This window comes from Macaca nemestrina, chromosome 16 (genome assembly GCF_043159975.1).
Source record: "Macaca nemestrina isolate mMacNem1 chromosome 16, mMacNem.hap1, whole genome shotgun sequence".
Lineage (NCBI taxonomy): Eukaryota > Metazoa > Chordata > Mammalia > Primates > Cercopithecidae > Macaca > Macaca nemestrina.
In genome coordinates, this window is record NC_092140.1 from 75,673,202 (window position 1) to 75,701,043 (window position 27,842).

General features: G+C 46.0%; 1 protein-coding gene and 1 long non-coding RNA gene across 2 annotated transcripts in view; one reads left to right on the forward strand and one right to left on the reverse strand.

Annotated features, from left to right (window-relative positions):
- LOC105490749 (uncharacterized) overlaps window positions 1–13,965 on the forward strand; it is a 79,136-nt gene extending 65,171 nt beyond the window's left edge. The window contains exons 3-4 of the long non-coding RNA XR_011615037.1: window positions 9,591–9,735; window positions 9,824–13,965. This is a non-coding gene — a long non-coding RNA (uncharacterized lncRNA). The remainder of the gene's footprint in view (window positions 1–9,590; window positions 9,736–9,823) is intronic.
- Window positions 1–27,842, reverse strand: part of LOC105490750 (family with sequence similarity 124 member A) — a 61,325-nt gene that overhangs the window by 17,834 nt on the left and 15,649 nt on the right. The window contains exon 3 of the mRNA XM_011756647.2: window positions 13,963–14,696. Coding sequence (XP_011754949.2) covers window positions 13,963–14,696 — 734 coding nt within the window. The remainder of the gene's footprint in view (window positions 1–13,962; window positions 14,697–27,842) is intronic.

A 27,842-nucleotide genomic window follows, 5' to 3' on the forward strand; every position in this document is an offset into this window, starting at 1 on the left:
TTTGTGGCATCTTCTAGAATAATTTATATAAATCCCACAAATGTGACTGAGATGGGCACATATTCCCATCGACCAATCAAGCATCTTGAATTCCTATCTCAGTCAGGAAGGTGATATATTTTGTGGTCTGAAAAGAGGCCCTTGCTGTTGGGAAGGCCCTGGGCAGCCATCAAATTCAGCTAATGGTGGAGCCACCTCTGTGCATTTCAATCCTTAGTGTTTTATGGGCTCTGATGATGATGGTGGTGGTGGCGGTGATAATGGTAATAACAGCAGCTAATTCTTTTTTTTTTTTTTTTTTTTTTGAGACGGAGTCTCGCTCTGTCGCCCAGGCTGGAGTGCAGTGGCTGGATCTCAGCTCACTGCAAGCTCTGCCTCCCGGGTTCACGCCATTCTCCGGCCTCAGCCTCCCGAGTAGCTGGGACTACAGGCGCCCGCCACCTCGCCTGGCTAGTTTTTTGTATTTCTTAATAGAGATGGGGTTTCACCGTGTTAGCCAGGATGGTTTCGATCTCCTGACCTCATGATCCGCCCGTCTCGGCCTCCCAAAGTGCTGGGATTACAGGCTTGAGCCACCGCGCCCGGCCATCAGCAGCTAATTCTTAATAGTCCTTACCGTGTGCCAGGATTTACCATGCTAAATTCCTTCCCTATATTTTGTTCATTTCATCCCATAACCATGTGGCCTTGACTGTGTTGACTTAGGCACACAAGAACCACCCAGAAGTCCCTTCCCTGCCACATTGTATAGGGTTGGGTGTGAGGTGGAAATGCAGAAATGGCCATTTCTTCATGCTCTGAAGGTTAGAGTAGGGCTGTCCCCAGTCAGCTGGCTCAGTGCTCCCAGGCCTGCAGCTCCCCAGCTCTCACTAGATCTCCAATTTCAGCTTCACCTGGCCCTGGGCAGGTGTGTTTTAGGACCACGGCAGAGGGTACCAGCTCCTCCTCAGGTCACCATGTCACAGAATTTGAGGTGGTGAGAGACAGATGTGGGTTCCAGCACATCCCGGATCTCCCCGACTTCCCCCCAGCCTTCTTTCCCATCTGGTGGCCAAGCTGACCTGGGAAGATCTGAGCCCCAACACCAGGAGTCTCCTTCTCCACCAGCTCCCCTGACTGTGGGCCATCCTTAGGCTAGATCACTCCTAAGCCTCTGAGTGCGCCCTGACTGGTACAGTCCCCTCCTATGAGGTGCTTGCTCATAACACCCCCTTTTTACAGATAAAGAAATAGAGGCACAGAGAAGGAAAGTAACTTGCCCGGGGTTGTAGAGCTAGCATTTGGAAGAAATAGGATATAAACGCAAACCCTGGCTCAGAGACCAGTCTTCGGATCATTGTTTTACTAATGCACAAAACAGGAAAAATGATTCTTAGTATCAAGGCTTGAAGATGATATATACACAATGTCTGAACCGTGACAGGTGCAAATATACACTTAATAAATGTGATGGACATCTCAGCTACTCTGATTTGGTTATATGAGTGTATCAGATGGCCACAAGTACTGTGAAAATATGTACAGCTACTATGAATCCATAAAATGCATGAACTAAAATTTCAAATAAATAAATGGAAGCCACTGCCGTGGAAGATAAATAGTGTATGCAATTTTTGTGTTTTTTTTTTTTAAAGAGACAGGGTCATGCTATGTTGTCCAGGCTGGAGTGCAGTGGCTATTCACAGACGTGATCATAGAGCACTGCAGCCTGGAACTCTGGGGTGCGAGTGATCTTCCTGCCTCAGCCTCCCAAGTTACTGGGACTACAGGCATATGCCACTACATCTGGCAGGTGTATGCAACTTTGAAGCTGTCTTAAGTTTCAGTTAAGAGATATCTCAAAGCACAGGCCACTGAGGAGGGACTGATGCAGAGGGGCTGACATACAGGCAGGGCTTGAGTTTCTGAGGATGTAGAAGGTGAAGGGTCAGGTTTTGAGGAATCCTATAGGATAATGGAAACATGGACAACTGGCAGGGAGAGGGGGTGCCTTGGGGGTCAACCCAAGTGGCTGCTTTCATCCAGTGACTATAAGGTTTTATTTAAAGCCAATTCTTATTTCCTTTTCCAAAGTTGGACAAATAGCAATTGTGGGCATTAAAACCATTCCAGAGCAAGCAAGACAGCACCACTGGCCCAGAGTACCAATGGGTATAGCTACTAAAGGCATCAGTCAGCCTTGACTTTGTTCTTGGCCACCTGAAAAACATTTATGCACCTTCAAAAAGTCATAATGGAAGGCCATTTACTGTTACTTTGAATGATTCTCCTAAAAGGACCTAATGAGATTCAGCACCCAGAAAAATTTGTTTTCAGATCTGGATTTTCGTTTTAATCAACTAATGAAAGTTTCATTTTTCCTTCTGATTTGGCTTCCAGGAAGCTGAGCACTTAATCCTCAATTCCTTTCTCTGCCTTTGCTATATTTACTTTCTGATCTCGTAGGACAACTATTCTGCTATGTATATATTTACTGAAATTTTTTAAGATGGCAGTATATAATTTATAAATACCAGACACTAAGAAGTACTGAAGAAATAAAAACTCAAACTAAACAGGATTATAGGAAATTCCCAATAAGCAGAAGCACAGTGAAGAGACACCGTTGACTTGCTTCCTTCTCAGAGGGGATTGGAGGGCTTCGTGTGCCCAGGTGGGATGCTGTGCTTGTTTCAGCCAGGTTTTCCACCTACTTACAAAGCCCTGAGTCTGAAGCTCATGTAGCCAGAGCTCGGCCAAGTGAGGGTCCCCCTGAGAGGCATGTGGGGGCTTCATCTCTCGTGAATCCCATCACTCTCCAGCCAGGGCTGTGCAATGCTCTTGTCCCTGGAAGGGTGAGGATGCAGGGGGAGAAGCGGCGTCTTCAGGGATGTGGTGAGGTCCAGGGGAACAGAAAGGTTGGCAAAGGGACCAAGGACCATTCAGGCCCTTTTTCCATCCCATGCTGGGAAATGCACAGAGAGCAGGCTCTCTGCCTGGCTAAGAGTAACCCAGTCTCTTGGGGCAGGGCTGGCATTATGGCAGGCAGGCCAGCGTGGGCTTTTCAGGAGCAGATGGACGAAGCCCCTGTGGGCTGGGCCTGGAGGTCTTCACTCCTTACCACCTCCCTTTAGGGCCAGCGTGTCTCCCTCCCACCCTTGGTCCAAACACCACAGGAGATGTCAGAGTGAGAGGCCCCCTAGTGGGAAAGGCTGTGGCTCCCCACTAAGGACCCGCAGCCTTCCAGCTACACTGACCCAGCAGGGGCTACAGTGGGCCCAGGAGCCCTCTGCCTGACCCTGTGGCTTGGATGGGTGCTTGCAGACGTCTGAGGCCAGTTGATGCTGGTCATGTGACACTAACTTTTTAAAGCTTACTGAGAGCCTGCTGTGAGCAGGTGCTGAGCTAGTCGCCTGGGTAAATAGTAACTGGATTCTCACACATGTCTGCTTCCAGACCACCTTGGGAAGAAAGTGACTTCTTTGAGATAACAAAAATCCAAACTAGTAGAACCTAGATTCTTTGGTAGCAAAGCAGGGATTCCTTTCACATAAAGTCCCAGGGCCCAGGGGCTCAATCTCTCAGCATGAAGCCAAGAACCAGGAGGAAAGTTCCTTAAAGTGAACGTAATGTTTGACCTTCGGTTTGAATGGGAAAGAGGTTGGGAGCAGAAAAGAGACAACTAACCCAAAGGTCTGAAACCCATTTAGGAAAAGGTTCTTCTACATTTTGGGGGATAAGTGAGGAAGAAAAAGAAAAAAAAAATTAACGAATTTAAAGAAAAATATTGACATGTAGCTCACATGACAAAAATGATGTGGATGAAAATGTACCAAAATGCTCTGTGATGGTGGCTGTATCATGAGTGATTTTTAAAAATATTGTGCAACTTCCAAAACTTTTTTTGGGTGATTTAGTTTTACTACTTTCTAATAAAATTATAATTAAAAGTATGAAAACATCAAAAGAAGGATAAATAGAAGCTAACAAAAAAATAACTACTAACACGAGGGAAAATTCAGTGGAGATTAAAGTAGGTTTTTGGTCTCGTGTTTGAAGAACAGGCCAACCTGACGAAGCTGGCGGGTCGCAGGACAGACAGGATTTGGTCTCTGCTTTGTGAGATCTAGAGCCTGGACTTCTAACTGCTGCCTCCCAGCAGGCATTGGCCATGCCTTCCTGTTTTCCTGGCCCAGGAGGGTGTCCCTCCAAAGCCACACCCCACTTCCCTGTGCCACGGCTCTCATGAGCCACGCCACAGAACAATCGGAACCAGCTGTGAACTTGGGGCACAGGGACCCTCTGGTTCATCATTGTCCCCCTGCAGTACTGTACTTGGCTGAAAGGAGCTGTTCAAAGAGTTTGCTGACCCGAGCAGCTCCTGGAAGTGCTGGACTGGCCATTTTTGGTGTGGTTTACTCACAGGCACAGAGCAGTTGGCTTGCAGTCTTGTGTTCCCGGGGAGGGGCCCTGCCTGCTGGGCACCACTTGCTACATGCAGAAGCAGCAGCACTTTCTTCAGATCTCCTATCAAACCTCCCTTAGGAAACGGAACCCTGAACACACCAAACTAAATAAGCTAAGTGAGAAAGGAAGGCCAAGAGGGAAAGCTGTTCCAAACTGAGGGTAGAAAACATTGCTGAAAACTCCTCATTTCCTTCCTCCACCTCAAAGATCTGCCTGTAATCATAGTTTGCTTCTTCTTTCCTACAAGAAAATTACTCTTCCTCTCAGGGCTGAAAAGGCGATGATGTCACTTATACCTGCCGCAGGAATATCAAACCCAGACAATGCTCTGAGAAATGATTTTCTAGGGTGACTTTCAAGCACTCTGGGTAGCCGGCACAGATAAAATGGCCCTGTGCAGGCAATGCAGTTGGCTGAAATAACGATTTCCTTCAAAGTCTCGGCCTAGGGGCAAGCCCACTGTTGGCACATGAGTATCACTTCCCCAGGTCCGGGGACCCTCTGCGCTAGCCCCGTGCCCCATAGATTGCTGTTCGGAGGTGTCTTCCTGCCCCCACATGTGGATCTCCTGCCTCTCAGGTCACTGCACCCCTGCCCAGAAAATACCAGAGCCCAGGCAGGGGTAATAAGGCAAGCTACTGCTTACTGAGTAGCTGCTGTGTATCAGACATCAGGTGCTAATGGGATAAAATCAGTTTGAGGAAGGTTTGTTCACTCTCCAGATACCTCGTGAGACTTGTATTCTTGATGGTCTTACTGAGCCTGTTATTAATTAAAACTACAAATATTTCAAAAAGTGGCCGTGTCTTAGGTGGCGGTAATCAAACCTGAAGCAGCAGCTGGGCTATCCTGCCCTAGAGTACGCTGTGCCTGGCAAATGTCTAGGAGGGCGCTACTGGCCAGTTTCTGGAGCTGGTCAGAGAGACAGAACTTCAGCCTCAGCCCACATCTGCTGGACCAGACCCTCTGGAGGTGGAGGCCAAAAGTCTGTCTGACAAGCCTTCCAGGCTTTTATGCCTTCTAAAGTTGGAGATGATGCCAGCACTGGAAATGCCAGGTCTCTACTGGGTCCATGAGTCGGCTGTGCCTCCATCCACTCCAGTCCTACCACTTACCATCTGTAGTACTGGAAAGTAGGCAGTTTCCTGACCTAAGTATCAGTGTGTGCATCTGCAAAATGGAGATAAGAACGGTCTCCGGCTGGTAGAAATGCTGAGGGTTACGTAAGATATTAGATCACACTTAGCCCAAAGTGTGGAACCTATTAAGCGTGCAATTAACATTAGTTATCACATTATTATCTCTAGGGTAAAGGCCTTCCTGCATGAGCTCATTCCCAGGCAAGACCAGTTGGGGATAGTCTGTCACCACTTCTGGCAGCAAGAAGCAGAGGTGTCATGCCAGGAGCGGGGACCATGGCAGTGTGTGTCTCTGGCCTTCCCAGGGACACTGGCTGAGCCCTCCCCTGGGAGAAGGGGGGCTCTCTCACAGCCACATGGCTGGCCTGGGGACGGAGGACTCCATCAGCACAGCCACCATTTTTTGTGTGTGGAAGGGAAGCTGGCCCACAGGCCTCAGGCTTGGCATGAGGGGCAGGGACAGGGCCCAGGATGGCTACCTCATAGCCTGCGTTACTCTCTGTCCCTGCTTTCAGTGGCTGGAGGTTCTTGCTCACAGCCAGCCAGCAGACACCATGGCCCCAGGAGCCCTCCTCCCAGACACCTCCTTACACAGCTTCCTCCTGTGTCCTATTGCGGGGTCCTCCTCACTCTGCACACACCCAGGACCGCCTCTGAACCGCCCCCTCTGCTGAGGCTCTCCGCTGCTCCCTCAGCCTCCTGCACACACCCCCACCAGGCCAAGGTCGCCATCCTCACCACCTTTCCTCCCTTTCCTTCTTTTATTCATTCCACAAACACTGGGTGTCTAACGCGTGCCAGACACTGTTAGAGGCGCTAGGGTGACAGCAGTGGGCAAACAAGACCAAGTCCCTGCCCTCAAGCTGCTTGTCCCTGGTGGGGAGGTGGCCAAGCCTGTGATGTGGGCAGCTGCCATGCACTGGCAGCTGACAGTGCTACGGGGAGGAACACAGCGAGGTGAGTGGGACGGGCTGGGGCATCTGTGCCTGAGAACGAGAGAGGGGCAACTGCCTTTCACAGCGGGAAGACCGACCATTCTTCCCACAGACCTCAGTGAGCCTCCGGGGAGGAGAGACCTGCGGGGGCGAGGCAGCCAGTGTGTGTTTATCTGGGGAGGGGATCAGGCGGTGGGCGCAGGGGAGGCGAGCATGGGAGGTAACCTGCATTCTGAAGGACCCCAAGTGACACAGGGTCACGGGAAGATGAAAGGAGAGGCAGGAAGTCAGGGGGAGGCGAAGGCAGGAGGCCCTGGGAGGGACTGGGCTTTACTCTGTGGATGCGCAGCCGCTGGAGGGGTCTGAGCAGGAGTCACATGATCTGATTTGCATTGTGAAAGGATCCCTCGGCCTTCCAGTGGAGAAGTGGCTGTGGGAGCCCAGGGCAGAAACAAGAGGAAATGCCAGTGGCATTTAGAGAGGGAGGCAGCAGAAGTGGAGGAAGTGGCCGGGTTCTGCAAGCATCCTGAGGTAGAGCAAGTGGTTTCCTGAGAAAGGACTCAGGGATGACTCCGCTGGTTTGGGCTTTGGAACTGGAGCATGGTTTGCCTGTTCCTGAGTTAGTTTCTTACCAGACGTCTCTGGCCCAGGGAATATGTAGCTCGGAACCCTGACGGCTGCCCTGGCCCCATCCTGCCCAGGCCATTGTGCCTTCTGCTCCCTGGGGCTCCCCAGTCTCCCCGGAACAACATCTGCCCCAGCTCTGCTCAGGCATAGGTTCTTCTGAGCAGCCTCTCGTGGCATCTTCCTACCCTGGCCATGCGAACCCATCTACCCTCTGTGTGGTAACAGCTGCCATTCCCGGATCATGGGTGCTGACCCAGGGCACGCCAGAGGCATTCTTCCCACAGGCCTCAGTGACCCTGCTAGGGAAGAATTACCGTCCTGCGCTTTCAGATTTGGAAATGAAGGTTCCCACCACAGTGGAACATGCCCCTAGCCACTCCACAGGAGTACAGGAGTTGAGACTCTGAAGCCCATGCCACGTGCTGCCCTAGATGAGTTTTGAAGCCACAGCACTGGAATGCTTTGCTAGCTTTCTTGGTTTGCATGTCTGCTATCTCCATTGCTCTGAAAGGTGAAGCCTGGCATAAGGGGCTGCCCAATAACCCAGACATTAGAGTCTAAAGAGGGTTCGGGGACCCATGAGAGATCCCAGATGGCCCTCACTCCTCTATCCCCAGCTCACACTCATTCATTTTTTGATAATATAATAACTGAGACAGATAAGATACAAGTAAACATATATACAAGATAGTTGTTATGGGTTGAACTGTGTCCCCTCAAAATTCATATGTTGAAGTCCCATCTCCTAGTAACATCAGAATATGACCTTATTTGGAAATAATGAGTTGTTGGAGATGGAATGAACTTAATTTGGATGAGGTCATGCTGGAGAAAGGTGAGCTCCTAATCCAATAGAACTGGTGTCCTTACATAAAGGGAGAATTTGGAGATGACACACATAGGGAGAATGCCGTGTGAACGTGAAAACAGAGACCAAGCTGGTGCTTCCACACACCAACGAAGGCCAAGAAGGCCAGTGCAACAGCAGGCTGGGGAGAGGCATGGAACAGATTCTTTCTCACAGCCTTTGGAGGAACCAACCCTGCTGATGCCTTGATTTTGGACTTCTAGCCTCCAGAACTCTGAAACAATACATTTATGTTGTTTAAGCCAGCCAGTTTGTGGTACTATGTTAAAACCAAGAGAGTAACTTAGAAAAGTGATTAAGTGTGTGAGAAGAAAAACCAGAGTGCTGAGGGTTGGGGAAAGGGAACTACTCTAGGTGAGGGAGGCAGAGAAGGCCCCTCTGAAACTTGGACAATGGGAAGGAAATCATGGAGGAGATCATTCCAGGGAGAGAGAACAGCAGGTTTAAAGGTCCTGAGGCAGAAATGAGTTTGCTGCATCTGAGGAGAGTGAGCAAGAAGGAAGGGAAATGAGAGATAAATAAAGCCAGAGAGGTAAGCGGCGACCAGCTGTTGGAAAGCCATAGGCCTTGGTGAAGATCTGAAGGGATTGCAAGGGCCATGGGAAGCCCTCGGAAACTCTGAATCTTGAAAGAGACATGATCTGATGCATCTTTTATGATGACGCACATAAGCACATGCACACAAATGGTCTAGATCTGGAGTGTGCAGGGTGAAGACAAAACAAGGCCCATCTCAGGGTCAGCTCCAGTTTTTCCATCCACTGTCACTTTCGGCACCTCCTAGTGCAGAAAATCATGTGCTTCACCCCACAAAGAGCAGGCTTTTCTCTGCTTCCCTGAAAAACAAGTTTCTGCCTTGTGCAGTCTTGCTGGGAATGTAAAATGACACAGCTGCTATGGAAAACAGTGTCGTGGTTCCTTTCCTCAAAAAATTGCACACAATTACTGTATAATCCAGCAATTCCACTTCTGGGTATACACACAAAAGAACTGAAAGCAGGGTCTTGAAGAGGTATTTATACACCCACATTCATAGCAGTGTTATTCACAATAGCCAAAAGATGGAGGCAACTCAGGTGTCCATCCTGAATGGACATGCAAAATCTATCGTATTCCTACAGTGGAATATTATTCAGCTTTAAAGGGAAGGGAGTTCTGATACATTCTACAACATGGATGAACCTTGAGGACATTATGCCAAGTGAAATAAGCCAATAACAGAAAGACAAATACTATACGATCCCACTTATATGAGGTACTTACGGCAGTCAGACTCACAGAAACAGATAGCAGAATGGAGGTTGCCAGGGCCTTGGGGAGGAGGGATGGGAAGTGGTCAGCAGGTACAGACTTTCAGTTTGGCAGGATGAAAAAGTTATAGAGATGGATGGTGGTGATGGTTGCGCAAGAATGTGAATGTATAAAGCCACTGAACTGTATGCTTAAAATGGCCAAAATGGTAAATTTTATGTGTATTTTACCACAATTAACAATTAAAAAATAATTCTCTAGAGCCCACATCAGTCCCTCATCACATCCTCAGTGGCATCTGTCTCTCTGTCCTCACAAAACCAGTGTCCCCAGTATTCCAGAAATGATGGCCCAGTCAATCTCCTTGTTGCATGAAGAAGATAAGCAATACCAGCTGGTGTGGATGAGATCTGAAAAGCTCTCTGGTGACGACAATCCCAGGCCTCTGCCTGGCAACTCATTTCAACTGGTAATAATTCTCTATGTCAGGTTTTCCTGCCTTTTAAGTCTTATTAAAAACCTTTAGCTGAAGCTCTTTTCTCTTTCCACCTTCTAAGGACCCAAGGGATAGTGGTGAGCATCTTCTACAGAAGAACTTTTCCATAGACTTGGAGACCATTGTTAAATTATCTTGCCACTCTGAAGACACGGAGCTACCTGCTCTCACCATTTTCCAGCCCAAAAGTACAGCCACAATCCCACTGTAGAACTGAGCTTTGGGTCCTCGGACTGTGCTTCTGTCTGTGTATTTTAGGGGGCCCCAAGTCACTTCTTAAGGAGAACTCTGGCCCTGCTCACAGCACTCCTGTAGCAGGCCTCCAAAAGAGGCAGGTGGCCTTCCATTCAGGCCTGTGTTCCTACCAGGCTGCTTGGAGCTCCCTGAGAAAGGAATAGTGCACAACCCTGCATGGCCGAGTTGCAGGACACATGAGCCTATCCTTTACCCATCACATAGAGAACAGGCTCCAGGAACCTGGCTGGGAATAAAAAAGGCAAACTCACTGACACTAGCTACTGAAAGCCTGGCTGAGAGAAACAAATGGTGGGAGAGTATCTGAAGGTGCATTCTTCCCTCTGAGATTAAGCAAAGCCACCAGGAGGTGTGAGTGGGGGCTACTCTGCTTGCCCAGCCTCCCCCTGTACAGCAGCTTTTCTGAACTACATCTGGCTAGGCATACCTGGCCTCACTGCAGGCATCAGGTAAGAAAGCCTTGTGAGTCCCCTGCTGTGTTATTCTAGAGGTATGGCTGAACACAGGCTGTTGCCACCACTGAGCATGTGAGATGCTGGGGGATCTCTGCTTCCAGGATTCTGAACTGGGACTACTTGTGCATCTAAAGCATGGTTGATTTTTCCTTCGTGAACTCTGAATCATATCATTGATGATTTTCCATTTTGCTTTTGCTGCTACAAGAACTCAAAGTCAACTTTGGGGCTTATTTCTGGAACAGTGCTGGCTGATAGAACCTTCTGCGATAAGGAAAATTTTGCAACAGTGCTATCCAGTACAGTAGCCACTAGCCACATGTGTCTAGTGCCAATGAGGAATGAAATTTAGGTGACATTAACTATGTAGTAGTGGCTATCATTGAACAGTATGGCTCTAGAAAGTATATAGGAAATGACATGCATTTTGAATGTCACACTCGGTTTATCTAATTTTTCTATCAGTATTTGCCTTCTACTTGAAATCCCTTTGTATCTAATTGTTATCACTAATCTTCTTTCATGGTCTATATATCTTTGCCAGCCATCTTAAACATAGTTTTTAAAATGTGAGATCCACTTATAAATATTAAAAAAAGGATAACAGAGCCATATGCCCAATTTTTTGGACTGGAAATTTCTTCTCCCTCCCCCTTTCATGTAATATAGAGTAGTTAAGATGTTCATTTAAGTGGAGGGAGTCCCAGGGTGGGGGAGGAAAATCTTTTCTTTGGTTTCTGTCTCTGTTCTTTTTTTTCATCTGTGCTGCTTATACAAACGTTAAATTTGTGAAAATTTACTGAGCTATATATTTACAAAGCGAACTTTTTGGTATATACATAATTAATAATATTCTTCAATGGAAAGTAAACAAAAACATATAAGGAGAACCTACTGTGTTCAAAGTGGAATGTCAGTTTAGTTCTATGGGGGGTCCGGAAAGATTCATAAAGCAGTCCTTGACTCCACAAAGCCATAGGTTAGTATCATCAGGCATCAGTGCAAATTTCTACAAAATTCTTCCAGGGGGCACCAGGAAGAACTGGGAGCATGTTTGCTGACAGTGAAGTGAAAATAACCAATGGGAAGACTCTTTCACGCCCCCTATGCATTTTCCAGAGGAATCTTCAGCCATACCTGATGCTAGTAACTCCCCATCTACCTCCCTGCCCTCCCACTATGAATCAGGCAATGCCAAGAATGAGGGGAAGATACGTTTCAGGAGGAGGACAGCTTTCTTTGCATTTTATCTGATCTCAGTAAAAAAAAAATTTCCAAATTCTTACAAGGGGCTGAGTTGATCACAGAAAAGAAAAAAAACTCAACTTTTCTTCTCTGGAGGAATTAAAATGGGAGGAGGAAGTCCCCGAAATATGGAACATTAAGTCAGTGGTGTAGGATGAGGAAATAAATGCAATCTTTCTGAACAAAAAACTATATTTTAAGAAAGCAACTAAAAACTACCCAATCGAGATTTTCTTCAATACATAGCTCCATTCAACTAAACAAAAAAATGTATCTTAAACATTACAGTTCAAAATGGCACTCAGGGAAGATACATTGCTAAAGAGAATGTGGATAGAAAGGTTCACTCTCAACTGCTCCTCCCGCCAAGACCTAACTACCTTAATTTTGCTGAAGACTGAAATATAAATTTTTACTTTGGAAAGTAACTGACAGAGATGGGCAGGTGTGGATCTCATGCTAGCTATCTGCACTGATGCAGATGAACAGGAACCTGCCTGACATTACCAAGAATCTTGGGGGAGGAGGTTATGTGTCCTTTCTGCCCACATTAATTTAATTCCTCAACATATTACTATTTGAACAAGGGCCTGCATTCCGGAGTCACAAGATACAAATCTTTTTTCTACTCTTTCATACTCTATTGCTCTAACTTCAAAAGCCTGCACCTATATGGATTTTATAGCCATTTAAATGTGTGGATCTTCTTTGAAATATTCTTTCCATGGTTCCTTTGAGTAGAGTCCAGGCCAAGCTTTCACACTGCATTCTCTTATTTATCTTTTTAGAAGGATCAGGAGAAAAAAGTGCTCTAATTACTGCAAAAAGGAAGAAGTCACTTCAGAAACAGTCACGTTCTTTTTGGTCTTTTAGTATAAACAATATCCTTTGCATTTCATTAACTTTTACTTGGTGCGACTGTATTATATTTTGCATAAAGATTTGGCATTCTTCAAACACAGAAGACAATTTTTCTCACATTTCGAAAGGGATTATAGAGTAAATGCTAGCATATTGAATAATAAAACATTACTTAGTTCCTTATCTGCATAGTTCAAAAGACTGAAAATTATCTAGTTCCTATAAATAGTAAGTATCTCAAGGTGACCTTTCTGATGAGACATGAGGTCTGGCTGTAGTCTGAACCAGTTGTCTGACATGTGCCAAATTCTGACTTCATTTCATGATATGTGGATTATAGTTCTGGTGCTTAAAGCCAAAACCAACAAAAACGAAACTTTACCTGCGATTCAAGTAACCACAATCCCTGCCTCGTAAGGCAATGTCCCCCAATTCACTATCAACTTTCCCTTTTCGGGTAGCCAAGTGTGAAAATTGAGACATCAGAGGTAGAGGCTTTTCAGAAAAATAAAGCCCTATTCTCCTGGAACTAATTTGCTTGTTAAATCAAGAAAGCCTGGGTCTGGAAAGCATTTATCAGGTAGGACCAGATGTAGGATGTTCTGTAATATACATGCTGAATTTTGAATTGAGTATAACTAATTATCTCTAATGAGTCAACCACTGGAAGGATGAGAGGAGAAAGGGGGCTGGTAATGAAGCTAAAGAGTTCACCGCAGAAGGACTAGGGCAGCCTACTTAAAATGAATTCGCTCACCCCTTCCAAGCTTAGTGAAACCAGAAGCTCCCAACGCATCGCTTTCTCCTTAAAATGTTTAACGGAACATCCTTTTCCAAGTGATCACAGGATTTCAACAACCTGCTGCCCAGCAGTAGAAGGGTGCAACAGTAGAAGATGGAGGAGGCACCCGAAGGAAGAGAACAGCTATCTCCTCTATGAACATCAATATATATTTTAAAATTTCCAGATAGATGGGCTTTCCTGAAGTTCCTTTGTGGGAGGGAAGAATCCAGTGGTAAAACTTCTAAGTACATGGGCATAGATTCAGGAATCTTTAATCGCAAACTCCCCAGCTAGCTCATTTGAAATCCCCAGGAGTCATGGGTGTTCAGGGGATGCCCAATAGGGGAGGACAGAATGGGAACCTGGAAGAACTGGGAACACGTTTGCTGACACTGAAATGAAAAGAACCAATGGGAAGAGTCTTTCATGCCCTTTTGTTGGGATCCAGTATGGCCACTTTGACTTCGACTAGGAGCTGGGCAGAGGGTCACTGATCTCTCCTTCCTTGACCATTGCTCTGTGACTGGTACTATAGGGTTTGAGGCAGAGCTAACTGTTTCTTGGGTCCCCTAAACAGACAGACAGGTGTCCCCCCAGTACCTGTAGGAGGATCTTGTTCCCATCGTGGTCCTCTGTCTGCCAGCGCCCCTCGCTGATGGGGCTGCAAGGGTTGGGCAGGAGAGGCACGAGCTCGCCGATGTCCCTCACTCGGAACTCCAGCACGGACGAGTCGGTGGGCACCGGGCTCTGGTCACAGGGCAGTCTTTTCAGGGAGAACTGGATGTCCACATCCAGATTGGAGAAAATAGGGAAGATGCAGAAGTCCGCTTTCTTCTGGCTGGGGCTCCTCCGGAGAATCAACTCGTAGAACCTGAGGCTGTCGGCGTAGTTGTCGTGGCGACAGTAGACAGTGAAGCGCACGATTTCCTTGCCGTAGTGCACTGGCCGGATGGCCCACAGCGGCGTCCCAGGGGCCAGTGTGAAGAAGTCCTGGCTGCAGGGCAGGTAGGGCAGGAACCGGCCGTGCACACGCTCGGTATGGTGGTGGCGCCAGGGCGGCTGCTGCAGTGTGCGGTGCAGCTGCAGGATCTGCTCTTCGCCGTACTCCTCCTGCAGGAACAGCACCACCGCCAGCGCCGGCTGAGCGCCCTTGGGGGGCTTCCGCCGCCGCCTGCATGCCCGCCTCTCGGACACCCTGAACAGCGGGAGGTCCGGGTGGATCCACGCCAGGACCTTGTCGATGGCCTCCTGCAGGGGCTGGGACTCCCCTGGGTCTGCGATTATGTGGATGCTGACCAGGAAAGGGTCCTGCGCCTCTTCAACGGAAAGCTCACCTAGGGGCACGCAAAAAACGAATGGATGAATGAATACAATTATGATTATTTCATTAAAGTGTCCAGTGATGACGTGTACAGGCTTGGCAGGAAGAGAAGTCAAATTCTAACTGAACTGACTCCATAACCTGTGATGTTCTGATCCCAAGTTTACCTACAAAAACTGTCAGCACCCTAGCAGCCAAAGATGAAAGGGGTGTTGCTACGTGAATAGTTTCCAAGCTGGACAGGGTGAGGAGAACCTTGGTCCTGTATTTCATCAGGTTGATCGGTATAGGGAACATTTGACTTTATATTTATGTATCAGACAAATGGAAAGTCAAGTCTGGTGTCTTAGAAGGAACAACAGGCCCATTAGAAAAGATGCCATAGCATCTTGTGGACACCATTTAGTATTTCCTGAAATAACTGCAGGGCCTTGCCCCGTACATGTTCCCTACACAAATGCACTCCTCTGGTTTGCTTATTTCATTTGTTTATTTTGTTAACACACACTCACGAGCTCCTTCCTACCTGCCTCACTGGGAGTGAGGCACAAGGCAAACGATGGAGGACAAGAGAGACCTGTGCTTGCCCCCTGGGGCTTACTCTACAGACAGGTCATGCCCTGGCTGGTGACGAGTCCTGCCCACAGTGTCCCCTGTTGTGCACAGTGTCATGTTGCTGCTGGAAACACAGGGAAGGATGACCCTTGGAGCCAAGCGCAGTGTTTGCTTGCTGTTGGAGCTTACTGGGGCGGAGGTTAGGGTGGAAGGAAAGCAGGGTGAGACCATGATTGCCCATGAAATGACACCTTTTGTGCCCCTTGCTGGGCCACGTCCACCCAGAAGCCCACACATCTTGAATGGGTCGGTTACCCTCCCTGTGATCTCTGGCAAAACACCTGAAAGTATTGAATTCCAAGCATGAAGTTGACTGTTTAACTTGGCAACACTTTCCCATGGGGTGACAGTTTTTTTGGCCAGACTTGGCATATTTCTAAATCATATATCTGATAAAAGGCTTGCTCTTTTAAAAGATGGTTCTATTTGCATTTATATAAGTTTTCGGTCTCATTTAAGGGAATTGAGACATCTTTAGGCCAATTGTGATTTAGGGGGCTAGATTCACCCAGAATCTAGATCTGCCTTTACAACACACATGCCTCACAGTATCCACTAGGGGTGTCAGGCATAGAGTGATCATGTGGTCAATTGTGTTCTACCAATGTGGTGTGCTTTTCAGAATCATAACCTTGATCAAGTCACAGGATGAAAATTTTTTTGTGGTAGGTAGACATTCCAAGTGGGCTTACAAGTTCATTTCACTATGTGCAGCTGCAATAACATGGTTTTAATTTAATCGGATCCAAACCTGTCTGAATTTTCATCCCAACTCTATTAAGTGTCTCACTTGAAAACAGTCCAGCTTGTGGTCTTCTCTCTCATTCATGCGTTCATTTGCACATCTGTTAAGCAATCAGTTTGTACCAGGCACTGGGGACACAAAGAAGCTGGCACTAATTATGTATGCCCAGGCACTATCAGGTACATTTACACATACTCTGGCATGATATGCTCCCTGAGAATTGTGCAGTGCACAACCTGCACAACCATAGGCGGCAGCCCTCTGAAGACCCATAAGCCCATAAGATGAGAACTTTGTGATTGAGTTGGGAAACACAAACATCAAAAATTAAAATTAAATCTGATAAATTAAAATTAAATCAGATATATGCCTAAAAGGAATACAATGGAATAGTAACTTGGGGTGGGGGCTGGATTCTAAAGTCACTGTGAAGAAAAGGTTATCTATAGACACTATTAACACTGAAAGTCTCCCAAATTTCCAATAAAGCACTAACTTGTAACAAGACAAGATGGCCAGACAGATGTTTCTTTAGTTGAACACCACATAAAATGACCATTTTGCTGCAGGGTCATGTACAAGAGAATAGTCTGTTTCTTTAAACACTAAACCCTTACTCATCAAACCCTGCCCTTCACTCTACAAGAGGCTTCTGGCAACCTGAGAGGCTCCTGGAACTTAAGGATGACTCAGGTAAGAGCAGAGTCAAGTTTCAACTCTCCACAATCATGGAGTAGAATGGCAAGTGGAATCCTTTCAATTGTCTTCCCTCTCTTTCCTTCCTGCTGGCTGGGCATGTTTTCCCAAATTTGTATGAGTTAAATATGAGCATAAAGCAATTCCAACTTACTAGACTTGACAAAGGAAGGAGGGCTCTACAGAAGAAGGCTTCCTCGAAGAGGTACCATATGAACTGGGTCTTGAAGGGTAAAGGCAGAGAGCACATCCTCTTGCTCATGATCCCTTTAGATGCTGAGGAGATTCGGAAGTGTTTATGAAGGTATAGAACTGTGCAAAAAACAAGCACATTTGGAAGGGGGCCATGGGTAATTCTGAGACACGGCAACAGATGCAGCTGGAAAAATGGATTAGAACCAAGCTGTATGGGGCCTCAGCTCAATTCAGTAGTTGATAAGGGGCAAAGGAAGGTTTAATGAAGGGGTATTGGGATCAAGTTGGGGGAAAGTTGGCTATAGGCAAAATAAGGAGTTAGAAGACTAGTGAGGAGTCCAGACAAGAGATGACAAGGACTTGGCAGTATAGGAGATTACATTAGTGGCCTCAGTTCCTTATCCTACTGTGTACCCTTACTTTCTGCCATGTGACTGTGTAGTTCCTCCCACTAAATGGGTGGTGTATTTCCCCACCCTTTGATTTAGGATGAGACCATATGCCTAGCTTTGGCCAGGAGACAAAGACAGCAGTGGCATGTGTTTTGGCTTGCCTCCCTGTGCTCCCAACATTTCCATGAGAAGAACATGCTTGGGTAAGCCCACTGGTCCTGGTAAGGGGATGAGACACACGGAACAGACGCACTCTAGCTGAGCCCGCCCTAGATCAGCCAACCTTCACACCCAAAGACACAGGGCAAGAGCCACTCAGGTGAGCATGGTCTAGATCAGCTGACCCAAGACAAATGGGAAATAATAATGACTGTTGTTTCAAGCCACTGAGACTGGAGGTGGCTGTTACCCAGCAGTATTTACAGATCCAGGACAGACAGTCAAGTGGGTGAATAGAAGAGGCATGGATTCACAGGTTATAAGGATGCAAATGGCAGGCCAGGGAGTCCACAGGCCTGGTGAGTGGGGTGTAGGAAAAGTTGGAGAGGAGAATACCTTAATGTTTCCAGCTTGAACAAGTGATCTGATGTGGTTTAGCTGAAATAGGAAATAGAGGAAGAAGGGCAGATTTGTGGGAAAAGACAGAAAGTTGCACCTTGGCTACTTGGCTTGAGATATCCAAATGACTTCGAGGAGAGATGTCCTTTGGCAACTGGAATTTTGTGTTGTGTAGGTGAAGGGCTGAATTTAAGGATGGGCCAGTTACTTTCAGATCATATTCTCATTTTTATGCAGCTATCTGATAAGTGTGTGCCCCCATATAGATTTGAATCATGAAAACTCATCATGATGGCTAGGAAAACAATCAGAATTCAGAGACGATTCTGGCCCTTTTCTTTGCTTGCCCTTTCTGCCTGCCTGGTTTATTTCCATTTGGTTGAACATTCATGACGCTATCGGCAGAAGTACAGTTGACGCAAAAGTAGTAACGCTGCAATGAGATTTCCTGCCAGTCACTAACTCCAGTAAAATTAGGAGAAAACACCACTTCATCTAAATGGATTTCACTTTTCTCTGTGACCTTGAACTCCCAACAGTGGAGACATGCGACTTTGCTAAACATCAGTGAATGCTCCATGTAAATGGAAAAGGACAGAAAGGCTTTGAACAATCTGGGGATCAAGAATTTTACCTGAAAAAATTACAGATGATTTCAATGACGGGGGGAAAACACCATGCAAAGTAAAGGAACATCTGGGAAAAGAAGCTGCCAGGGCCACCAGGCAGTCCCTTCAAGGTCCTGATCCCACCCCCAGGTGTGCATGTGGCCAGGTACACAGAGTGACATGTTAGCTAACATGGGTGCTTTCTCCATGTTCTACATGTATGAACTCGTTTAATCCTTACAACCACTATAGAAAGGGGAGGTGCTATGATTGTCCCCATTTTAGAGAACAGGAAATTGAGGCACAGGAGGTGAAGTAGTCTGCCAAGGTCACACAGAGTAGGAGCACTAACTCCAGCTTCCGAGTTCCGTGTACACCATCAGCCCAGGCTCTGCAGAGAAGTGTGCTCGCCTCTCCACTGTATCCGTTTCACAGCAGAGTGGCCAGCTGCCATTCTCCATCCATGTGTGGCCACAGTGGCTCCCGTCTGGCCCCTCTGCACGGCTCTCCCACCTCATTCTCACTGGCTTCATTCCCGGCCACCAGCCAACAGCTCCATTTCTTGGACACCCACTTACGTCTCTTTCCTCTGGCCCCAGGACTTGGAGGAAGAATAAGCTAGAAACTGCCCTCCCTGTTGGCACATGCCCAGGTCTTCACATCTCAGCAGTGCCCTCAAGGGCAACTCAAACAGGCCAGCACCACAGGTGGGTGCACAAGTGAAAGGAATGCACAACAGTGACTCAAGAAAGCCTAAAGCATGGCGTGAGCGGCTTGGGTGTGAAGAGGCCCAGGAGAAGGTGGCTTCTGAGACTCCCCAGTGGAGTTGTCAGGGCGCTCAGCCCTGTGCCATCTCTATCAGTTACACAAAGGTTTCCCTGAGAGCAGTAACAAAGACCACGCTGAAGTCTGCATGGATGAGTGAATGTTTACAGCTCTGCAGTAGGGCGAAATGCCCGGCCTCAGAGCAGGGGGGTGAGCTGAAAGGCATTCCACCAAGTACCAGCTCGCCTGGCAGTTTGGGAGGCAGCCAAGAGCGGGCGAGCCAGGATGATGAAGACCCAACCCCCAGAGCCCCCTCTGCACTGCGTGAACCAGGGACATGTAAGTGGCTAAGACTCTGCCCCAGAGGAGCTAAGGAGAATGAGCAGCAGCATTAGCATGCTCCGGCCATCACTAGCATGTACCCGCTGCACGTGACCTGAAAACACACAGCAAAGAACACAGAACGCAGCTTCAAGCTGTCATCAGGTGTTAGAGTTACACACTCCCCAGAGAAATGTGCCTCTGTGGAGCTGGAGAGGAAACCAAGTATTTGAGGGGAAGGACAGAAAATGTGAATAATTAATTGCCACGAAAAGTCTCTGTGCCTCCCTGGAGAAGCACAGACGACATGACTGTGGGATGGGCTCTGACTTTATCATATCTATTACACGTCTTCTCAAAGGACCTAGCGAGCACCTGTTGAATTAGGGTAAAACACAGACCAGAACCAAACAGAGCAGTGGCACAGACTGCCCCAAGGCTGGTGGGAGGATGGGAGCTGCTAGCACACCATTAACAAGGCTTTCAAATTAGTTTGTGTTTCCCTAAGGAGAAGGGAGATTCTTTTTCATTTGATTATAGACAATTAGGCTTTCCTTTGATAACATAAAATGAAAACAGTGTTAAAGAAAGCAGTGCACAAGCTCAGGCCTTCTATGATGCAGAAAGTGTACTATTAGCCTGGGCATTTGTTATATATATATATTCCAACATTTTACCTCTCCTGTGTATCCTGTTTTTGCCCATTTAAATTTAACAGAAAATTAATTTAGACAATAGCAACCATTTATTATGCTCTTATTATTTGCCAGACATTGTCCTACAAGCTTTATGTATACTATCTCATTTAATCTTTAAAGCAACACTATGATAGATGAACCACTAACTGACCTGCTCAAGACCATTTGGCTTGGATCTGTGCTCCTCACCAGTACATCCTCTCACCTCTCAAGGGCACAATCCCTGTGATACAGGAGATGGAAAGAAATTATTTAGGCATATAGTGAGTGTAAAAGAGCCCTTGGCAGAATTTTACTTTAACAAAAAAGCAGCCCCCAAATCATTTCTTTTCTAACAAAGAGCAGCCTGAAAATTCGAGCTGTAGACATAGATAAGCAAGCTGGAAGCTTGCAGGGATGAATGCCAGCAGCTACGCCAATAGAAAAGGGCTACCTGAAGGCCAGGTATGTTCAACATGGAGGCTCCAACTTCCCTGTTCTTTGTCCCCCATGTGTACAGTAAAGGAATAGGCAACATGGCGCCTGCCAGGTAGAGAACCCATCTGCATAATAAAAGATTACAGTGGGGGACGGCCAGATTTTCGCAAGCTGTGCAAATGGCACACCTAGTCCTAACCAGTTTTTTGCATCTTATGCAAATAGCACACCTGCTCCGACCAATCTTTTGTGCCCTATGTAAATCAGACACCACCTCCTCAAGCTCATCTATACAACCCTGTGCATTTCGTGGCAGACCAGAAACCCGCTTGGGAGCCCTCTCTTGGCAGGAGATAGCCTTTCTCTTTCTTTCGCTTATTAAAGCTCTGCTCTTAATCTCAATCCTTGTGTGTCCACATCCTTGATTTCCTTGGCGGGAGACAACAAATCTCAGGTATTATTCCAGACGAATGATGCCACTTCACTTGGAATCATCGTGTTGGTTTTTCTGCCCCAAATTGGCTGGGGCTCTGAAATCATGGCTTAGCTCCTTCACCCACCTTAGGTGGGAGAGCCTGCTGTGAATGGGCTGGCCGTTTCGCCTGGGTGGGCATCCTCAGCCGGAGTCTTCGGAAGAAGAGGGCAGGAGACTCAAGTCCTGCCTGTTGACAGACTTCCGGGTGCTGGACCTACCTCAATGCTGCCTGTGCCAGGGCCCCTCACAACCACTCTCTGCAGTGCTGGGCTTTAGATCAGCCGTGCCTGCACTGCCTCTTGCTGCCTGGTGCCTGCCAGACTAGCCCTCCTCCCAGAACTGGCCAACGGGTGTGTCCCCAGAGCACCCCTCCCTAGCAGTGGGCATGTCTAGTTGAAGGTATCTCTCATTCCAAAGGAAATTCCTGGACAACTCTCAGGATATGACAAGCTCAGGTATCCCTTTCTAGAATTTTTGGGCAACAATTAATATGATTGTCACTTTAGACACAATTTGTCACTCACAATTTGCAATTTAGTTGCATCATTTATTTAATCAAAGAATGTTTACTGAGCACCCATCATGTGCCAGGCACTAGAGGACACAGTGGTGAATAAAACAGTCTCTGCCTTCAGAGAGCTTATAATCTAGTGAAGGAGACAGACAATAAACAAATATATAAGATGAAGCCGGGTAGCTAAGTCCTACAGACACTTCACTGAACACACACATGCTCAATGTGGTTTCCAAGGCAGCGGCTGTAACCGTTTACCATTGACTGAATAAACTGCCGTGCACCATTCCAGTGCCAAAATTACTGCCAACTCCCCAGTGCCCAGTAATCCCCCACGAGGCCAACAGACTGTGAACGAGGGCACCTCCAGCTGTTGCAGGCTGTTTGGTTTAGGAATCTGGCCCTGGAGCCTGGCTTGAGACCTGTATAAGGTTGAATAAACACCTTATTTGCATTTCTAAAGCCCCCATCAATGGCACTGAGTGGCTGGGGAGCTGGGATACTGGTCTGCCAACCAGACCCACGTGATCCAGTGGCAGAAAACTCAGGTGAGACGGTGCATCACACACACAACAAAGACACATCCCGGGCACCGGCTGACACTGTGAATAAGGACCAGATCTGGGCTGGGCGCGGTGGTTCATGCCTGTAATCCCAGCATTTTGGGAGGTTGAGGCAGGTGGATCACCTGAGGTCAGGAGTTCAAGACCAGCCTGGTCAACATGGTGAAACCCCGTCTCTAATAAAAATACAAAAAAATTAGCCAGGCGTGGTGGCAGGCACCTGTAATCCCAGACACTCAGGAGGCTGTGGCAGGAGAATCGCTTGAACCCCGGAGGTAGAGTTGCAGTGAGCCGAGATCATGCAATTGCACTCCAGCCTGGGCAACAAGGGCAAAACTCCATCTCAAAAACAAACAACAACAACCACCACAACAAAAACAGATCTGAAACCAGGAGGGAAAAAGGGTCTGGGCGACGACGAACACAAAACTCGCAGAGGGCTGGCCTCCCCACATTGAGGCATTCCCCAGAACGCCAGAAACAAATGCCTTCAGAAATGGGCCTCCAAATTCCTTCCTGGGAGACGCTATTCATCCGGAATGTAATGAATAACCTGCCTTCATCTCTTTTTTTCATAGTTTCAGAAGCCAGTTCTTTGAAACTCTGAACTGATTAAAAATACGTAAGCAACTCCTTTACTCCACCAATATTTAAGACAAAATCTCAGACTTCGTTAATTCTTAGTAATTTTATAATTTTGACAAGGCCTGTTGGCCTGCAATTTTGGGCTGTGAAAGTGGCAAGGCTGATCGCAGTGCTGGAAATAATGACCTGTGGTGGCAGTGAAGTGACATATAGGATTTTTAACATGGAGATCCAAACTGCATTTATAATATAGATCATAAGGTTCCTCCTCAGCCTGATTTCACAGAAATGTCCTGTAATTGAAGAATTGAACTTAGGCTGAAATGATTAAGCTAAAGCTTATATTTTCATTTGGCAGAGGAGTACAATAAGGGATCTTTCTGGTCTATAGGCCCTCTCACACTTTTATAAGAAGGGTGGTTTTGCTATAACAGTTATTCGAATGCCCTCTCATTTTTTTTTATGATTTGCTGCAGAAACAATGTCAGTGATGTGGATGTCTAATTCATATTCCTGAGCTCATTCTAAAACCAGGACACTATTAAGAAAAAAAAATATAGAAAGTAAGGCAGATACTTTAGACACCCTGCTGTTTTTTTTTTTCCCCCCACTCGGAAATGGGACATCCATCTTACTTTAAATGTATTTCTAAGCTTCATTCAGGTCCATCATTCTGAAACATACTCTCCTGATGGGAAAAGGAGGGGGAGCAAAAGCCAGACACTAACCAGAGGAATGACAGACACTTTAAATTCTGACACAGCTTGACAGAGATTCTGGGAGAAGACCAGGAGGTTGATATGTAATTAGTCTGAGGAGGTGTAACTGCAGCTAGAAACACTTAAACATATCTAGCACACGTGTGTAAGTCCTTGGTACTGCAAGAACTTTGAAAGTTTATGAGACGGTAATGCAGGCCTGACACACAGCAATGTACCATGCTTAATGATGTAGTAAGACTCCTCTTGCATAAAAATTTGACAGTTCGAAATGCCTGAAGAGACTATATAGCATTCTACACAGAGTCCTTTCTTCTACTCAGTAATTTTAATTCTCTGTAAACCACATTATGTGCTTGTCATTTTCATTTGTAGCAAAGTCTTCCTGAGAAAGTCAAGATCTCAATGAATATTGGAGATCCGGAGATGACAGAGCAGGGCTTAGAAACAAGAGGAACAGAATTAGTATTCATCTTGTATTAGGAAATGAAAGAAATCTTCCAAAAAGAACAAAACAAAAAAGACAAAAGAGAAAGTTAGCCTAAGCCTATCTCAAGGATTTGTTCATCAGGAAACTCCAGGCCTCTCAGTCTTACACTAGAGCTCGTGGGAGGAATCCTTACAATTACATTAGTTAAGATTTATTTTAAAAAGGGATTTATTCTGGCAGGATGTTGAGAAATCAGATGGACAATGATTAGCTGTTGCAGCTCTTCTAAGAAAAGCCACTGTATATGTGCTTATAAAACACATCCTGAACGCAGTAGACGCAGCAGTGATGAAATCCAGCATTGGCTTTGCTCATGATCAAACGAGCAATGTAGGAAGTGGATGGAGCCTGGCGACTCATTTTTTTTTTTTTTTTTTTTTTTTTTTGCCTAAAATTCAGTGGAATAGTCAAATATTTTGAAAATTTTAATATAACACTGACAAGTCTCCAGTCCTTGTTCCTAAGTCTCCTTAGAAAATGTGTACATTGGGCCCATTTGGAGAACAAACTTACTGGACATGACTAGAAAATTAAGGATGGGTAGGACAGTCAGTCCAGCCCCCTGATTTTACAATTGAGGTCAGGCCACTTGTCAATGGTGGGTCTAGAAAGAGAACAAACATCTCCCAACTCCCAGTTCAGGGCTTTCTCCTTTATATCTCAGCTGCACCTAGTCCTGAAGTGCCTGCTCTCATTGAAGGCCCCAAGGACTCCAAGTAAGAGGAGACATAGCTTGTCCTTGCCTTTGGGCTGCTTACAATCTAATTGAGAAGCCAAGACCTGCACATGTGACAAACATAACAAAAATACAAGATACATTCTAAATGATGTGGAGAATGAAATGCAGAAATAATAACCAAGTTTCCCTCTCCCACAGTTTTCTTAATTGCCTTGGGGCCCTCCAGCTACAGAGTCCTGGCTATTCACTGCTTCCGGGAGGATGGTAGCAGATAAACTTAGTAATTGAATTTCTGAAAATTTTGTTTTAACTCATAGCAGAGGAAATGGTCTTGAAGGGCAAGTCTCTCTATTGCAAGAGCCAGGCTTTTGGAGACAGAAAAGGCTTTCTGAGCCAGAAAAGGCTGAAAACCTAGAGCAGAGGGTTCACACTGTGAACCGGAAGACGGAAGAACATGTGGGGCTGCAAGGGCAGCTTTTCCAGCTCAGATGCCAAGTCTGGCCTTCTGGTGGGAGGAAGACAACTGGAAGGAACCTGACAAAAATCTGTATGCCAGAAGGGTTCTGAGAAAGGATCATGGATAGAACCTCCCCTGGGCTGAGCCCTGCAGGCATTGGGATCCTTGAGAAGAGCAGGACTGTGTCTTCACTTATTAGGGGGTGAGGGCGGCAGCTCAAGATGAAGTTTAGCTCAATTATAGAGAAATAAAGCAGTACTGCTTTTATATCTGAGTTGGTGATGGAAAATTCATACTCTTTATAATAGGAGCTTCTTATAGGAGTTCTCAATGAAGAGCAGAAAGTGTTATAATCTAACAGATGGCGAGCCCTTCATCACACTGTCTAATAGAGAGACCTCCAACTTCCCAGTTCAGGCTATCTGTGGCCCTACATGTTTGAGCCTCACTCTCCTTGAGTCTGGGGCAATGAAATATTAAATATGGACTTGTAGAGAAAGTCCAGTTATCTCCATAATTGACAAAGGAAAGACTTCTTGTAACTATTCTTGTTACGAAAAGGAAAATCCTTCTAAGCACAGGCTGAACTGCTCAGTTTCGCTTCCTTTGTGTGCCAATAATAACGTCAGAAGATGTCAGGGTCAGGTCAAAATAAAAAGGGGAGTGAGAGCATGTGGAACATTCCTTCCCTTCCTGAATCAGGTGATGTACAAAATAGAAGTTTCACAAATGTGGAAGAAGGAGAGAAGGTTTCGAAAGAAGGAAGAATGATGGGATCATCTTATTTTGTAACCTTGAAAAGATATGACTTGACTTTTTACATCATATTTTTCAGCTACTTCCAACTTGTTATTCTATCAGGGGTTAAAGGCAGCAGTATGGATGTTGAATAAAGATAGAAACTCTACTGGAGTGGAACATATTTTCCATAAAGACAATTTTTATGACACTCTCATCCATGTCTGTGGGAGAGTGAAATGGCACCTTTGGAGAATACCCTAGCAATAGGGATCAAAAGCTTTAAAGAGTACACCTTTTACCCCAGCAATTCTGATTGTAGGAGTGTCTTCTAATAAGGAAGGATATGCACAAAGACCTATTACAAAGATGTTTTTTGGCAATGCTGTTTATAGTAGTGAAAAAGCAAATAAAACCTATAGGACCAACAATAGGGTACTGGTGAATAAAGTGCAGTGCAAAAATATAAGGGAATACTGTATGAATAATCAAACTACTATAGAAATGAGCTTCCTGGCATATAAAGATGTTTGCACTATAGTTAGAAAATTAGTCTATAAAACTAAATATACAATGCCATTTTCTAGTAAATTATTACCCCAAATTTTATATATCTACAGAAATATATGGATGCTCAAAAAAAAAAATCCTATAAAGGCAGACACCAAATTACGTACAATGGTTGTTTCTGGATGGTAGGATTCTGGGTCGTCTTCTTTTTGCTAATCTGTATTCTCTGATTTTTCTGCAATGACTGTGTATTATTTGGGTAGCAAAACATTATTTTGAAATTAAGAAAAGCACCAGGCACATCAAGGTAAGGAGTAGTGGCAGTTATTCACTTTTGTTTCCTCTCTTGGGGGAAATCCTGACAATTCTGGTAGACCAGATATCCCTGAGGTACCACTTCAGCTTTTCAGGGAGGTAAAAAAAGTAGTAATGAGAAGTCTCCCTCCATTTTTCTTTCATATCCTGGACAGAAACCAACACTCTCTTTGGAGGTGAAGTCACACAACTAAAACTTACCTTTGAATCCAGAAGACGACACCGTATTTTTTTGGAAATGGATACCAGCATAGCAAAGCATCAAAGGAGTTATCTGGGTCATGTATTGTCCTTACCCTGTGATTTTCTGATGCATATCTTTGGTTATTGCTCTTTTCTTATCAACTGTCAGATAATTAACACTGCCTAGCTTTTCAGGTCCCCATTCAGAGGACTCTGAATATACAGGCCCCACACCATGAAATAACAATCTAATGGACTCACACGTTCAGCTTCAGTAGTTCCTTCATCTCAGAAGTTTCATTTGCCACTTTCATGGTCCAACAGGTAAGGCTGCTACCTGAAACCCCAAACACACACCTCTACCCTCTTCATAAGGGATATATCCTGTGTTTTAGAATAAACCACTCTCAGTGGGTAAACATGATCTTTTCTTTTCAATTATCAACTTAAAAACGCAAATATCAAGTGAAAAACTTTTTCATCCAGATATTAGGTGGATCCTAGAGCCTATAGGTTTTAAAAATTAGAACCCGAAAGTAAGAGATTCGGATAAGCCATGTGTATCAGGGATGATTTCAGAGCGAGCTTGCGTAACGAAGACATGGGCTAGCTCGGTGCTCCTCAAACTTCTGGTACATACAACTTACTGGCCTCGGGAGGCCTGGGATTCTGCATTTCTAACAAGCTCCTGGTGATCCCTGGACCACACTCTAAGCAGCAAGTTTTCCAATTTGGTGATTCTATATGCTCTACCAGGCCATTAACACCTTCCCCTGGGCAGCTGACAAAATGAGAAGCAAGTAGTATGCCCTGACCCACAACAGCTGGCATTCTGTGGCTCTGAGGCTATGGCTGAGCCACCACCTGAGTGGCTGCAAAACCCAGACCTGTCATAAATGACACACCCAGGCCTGTGGCCTA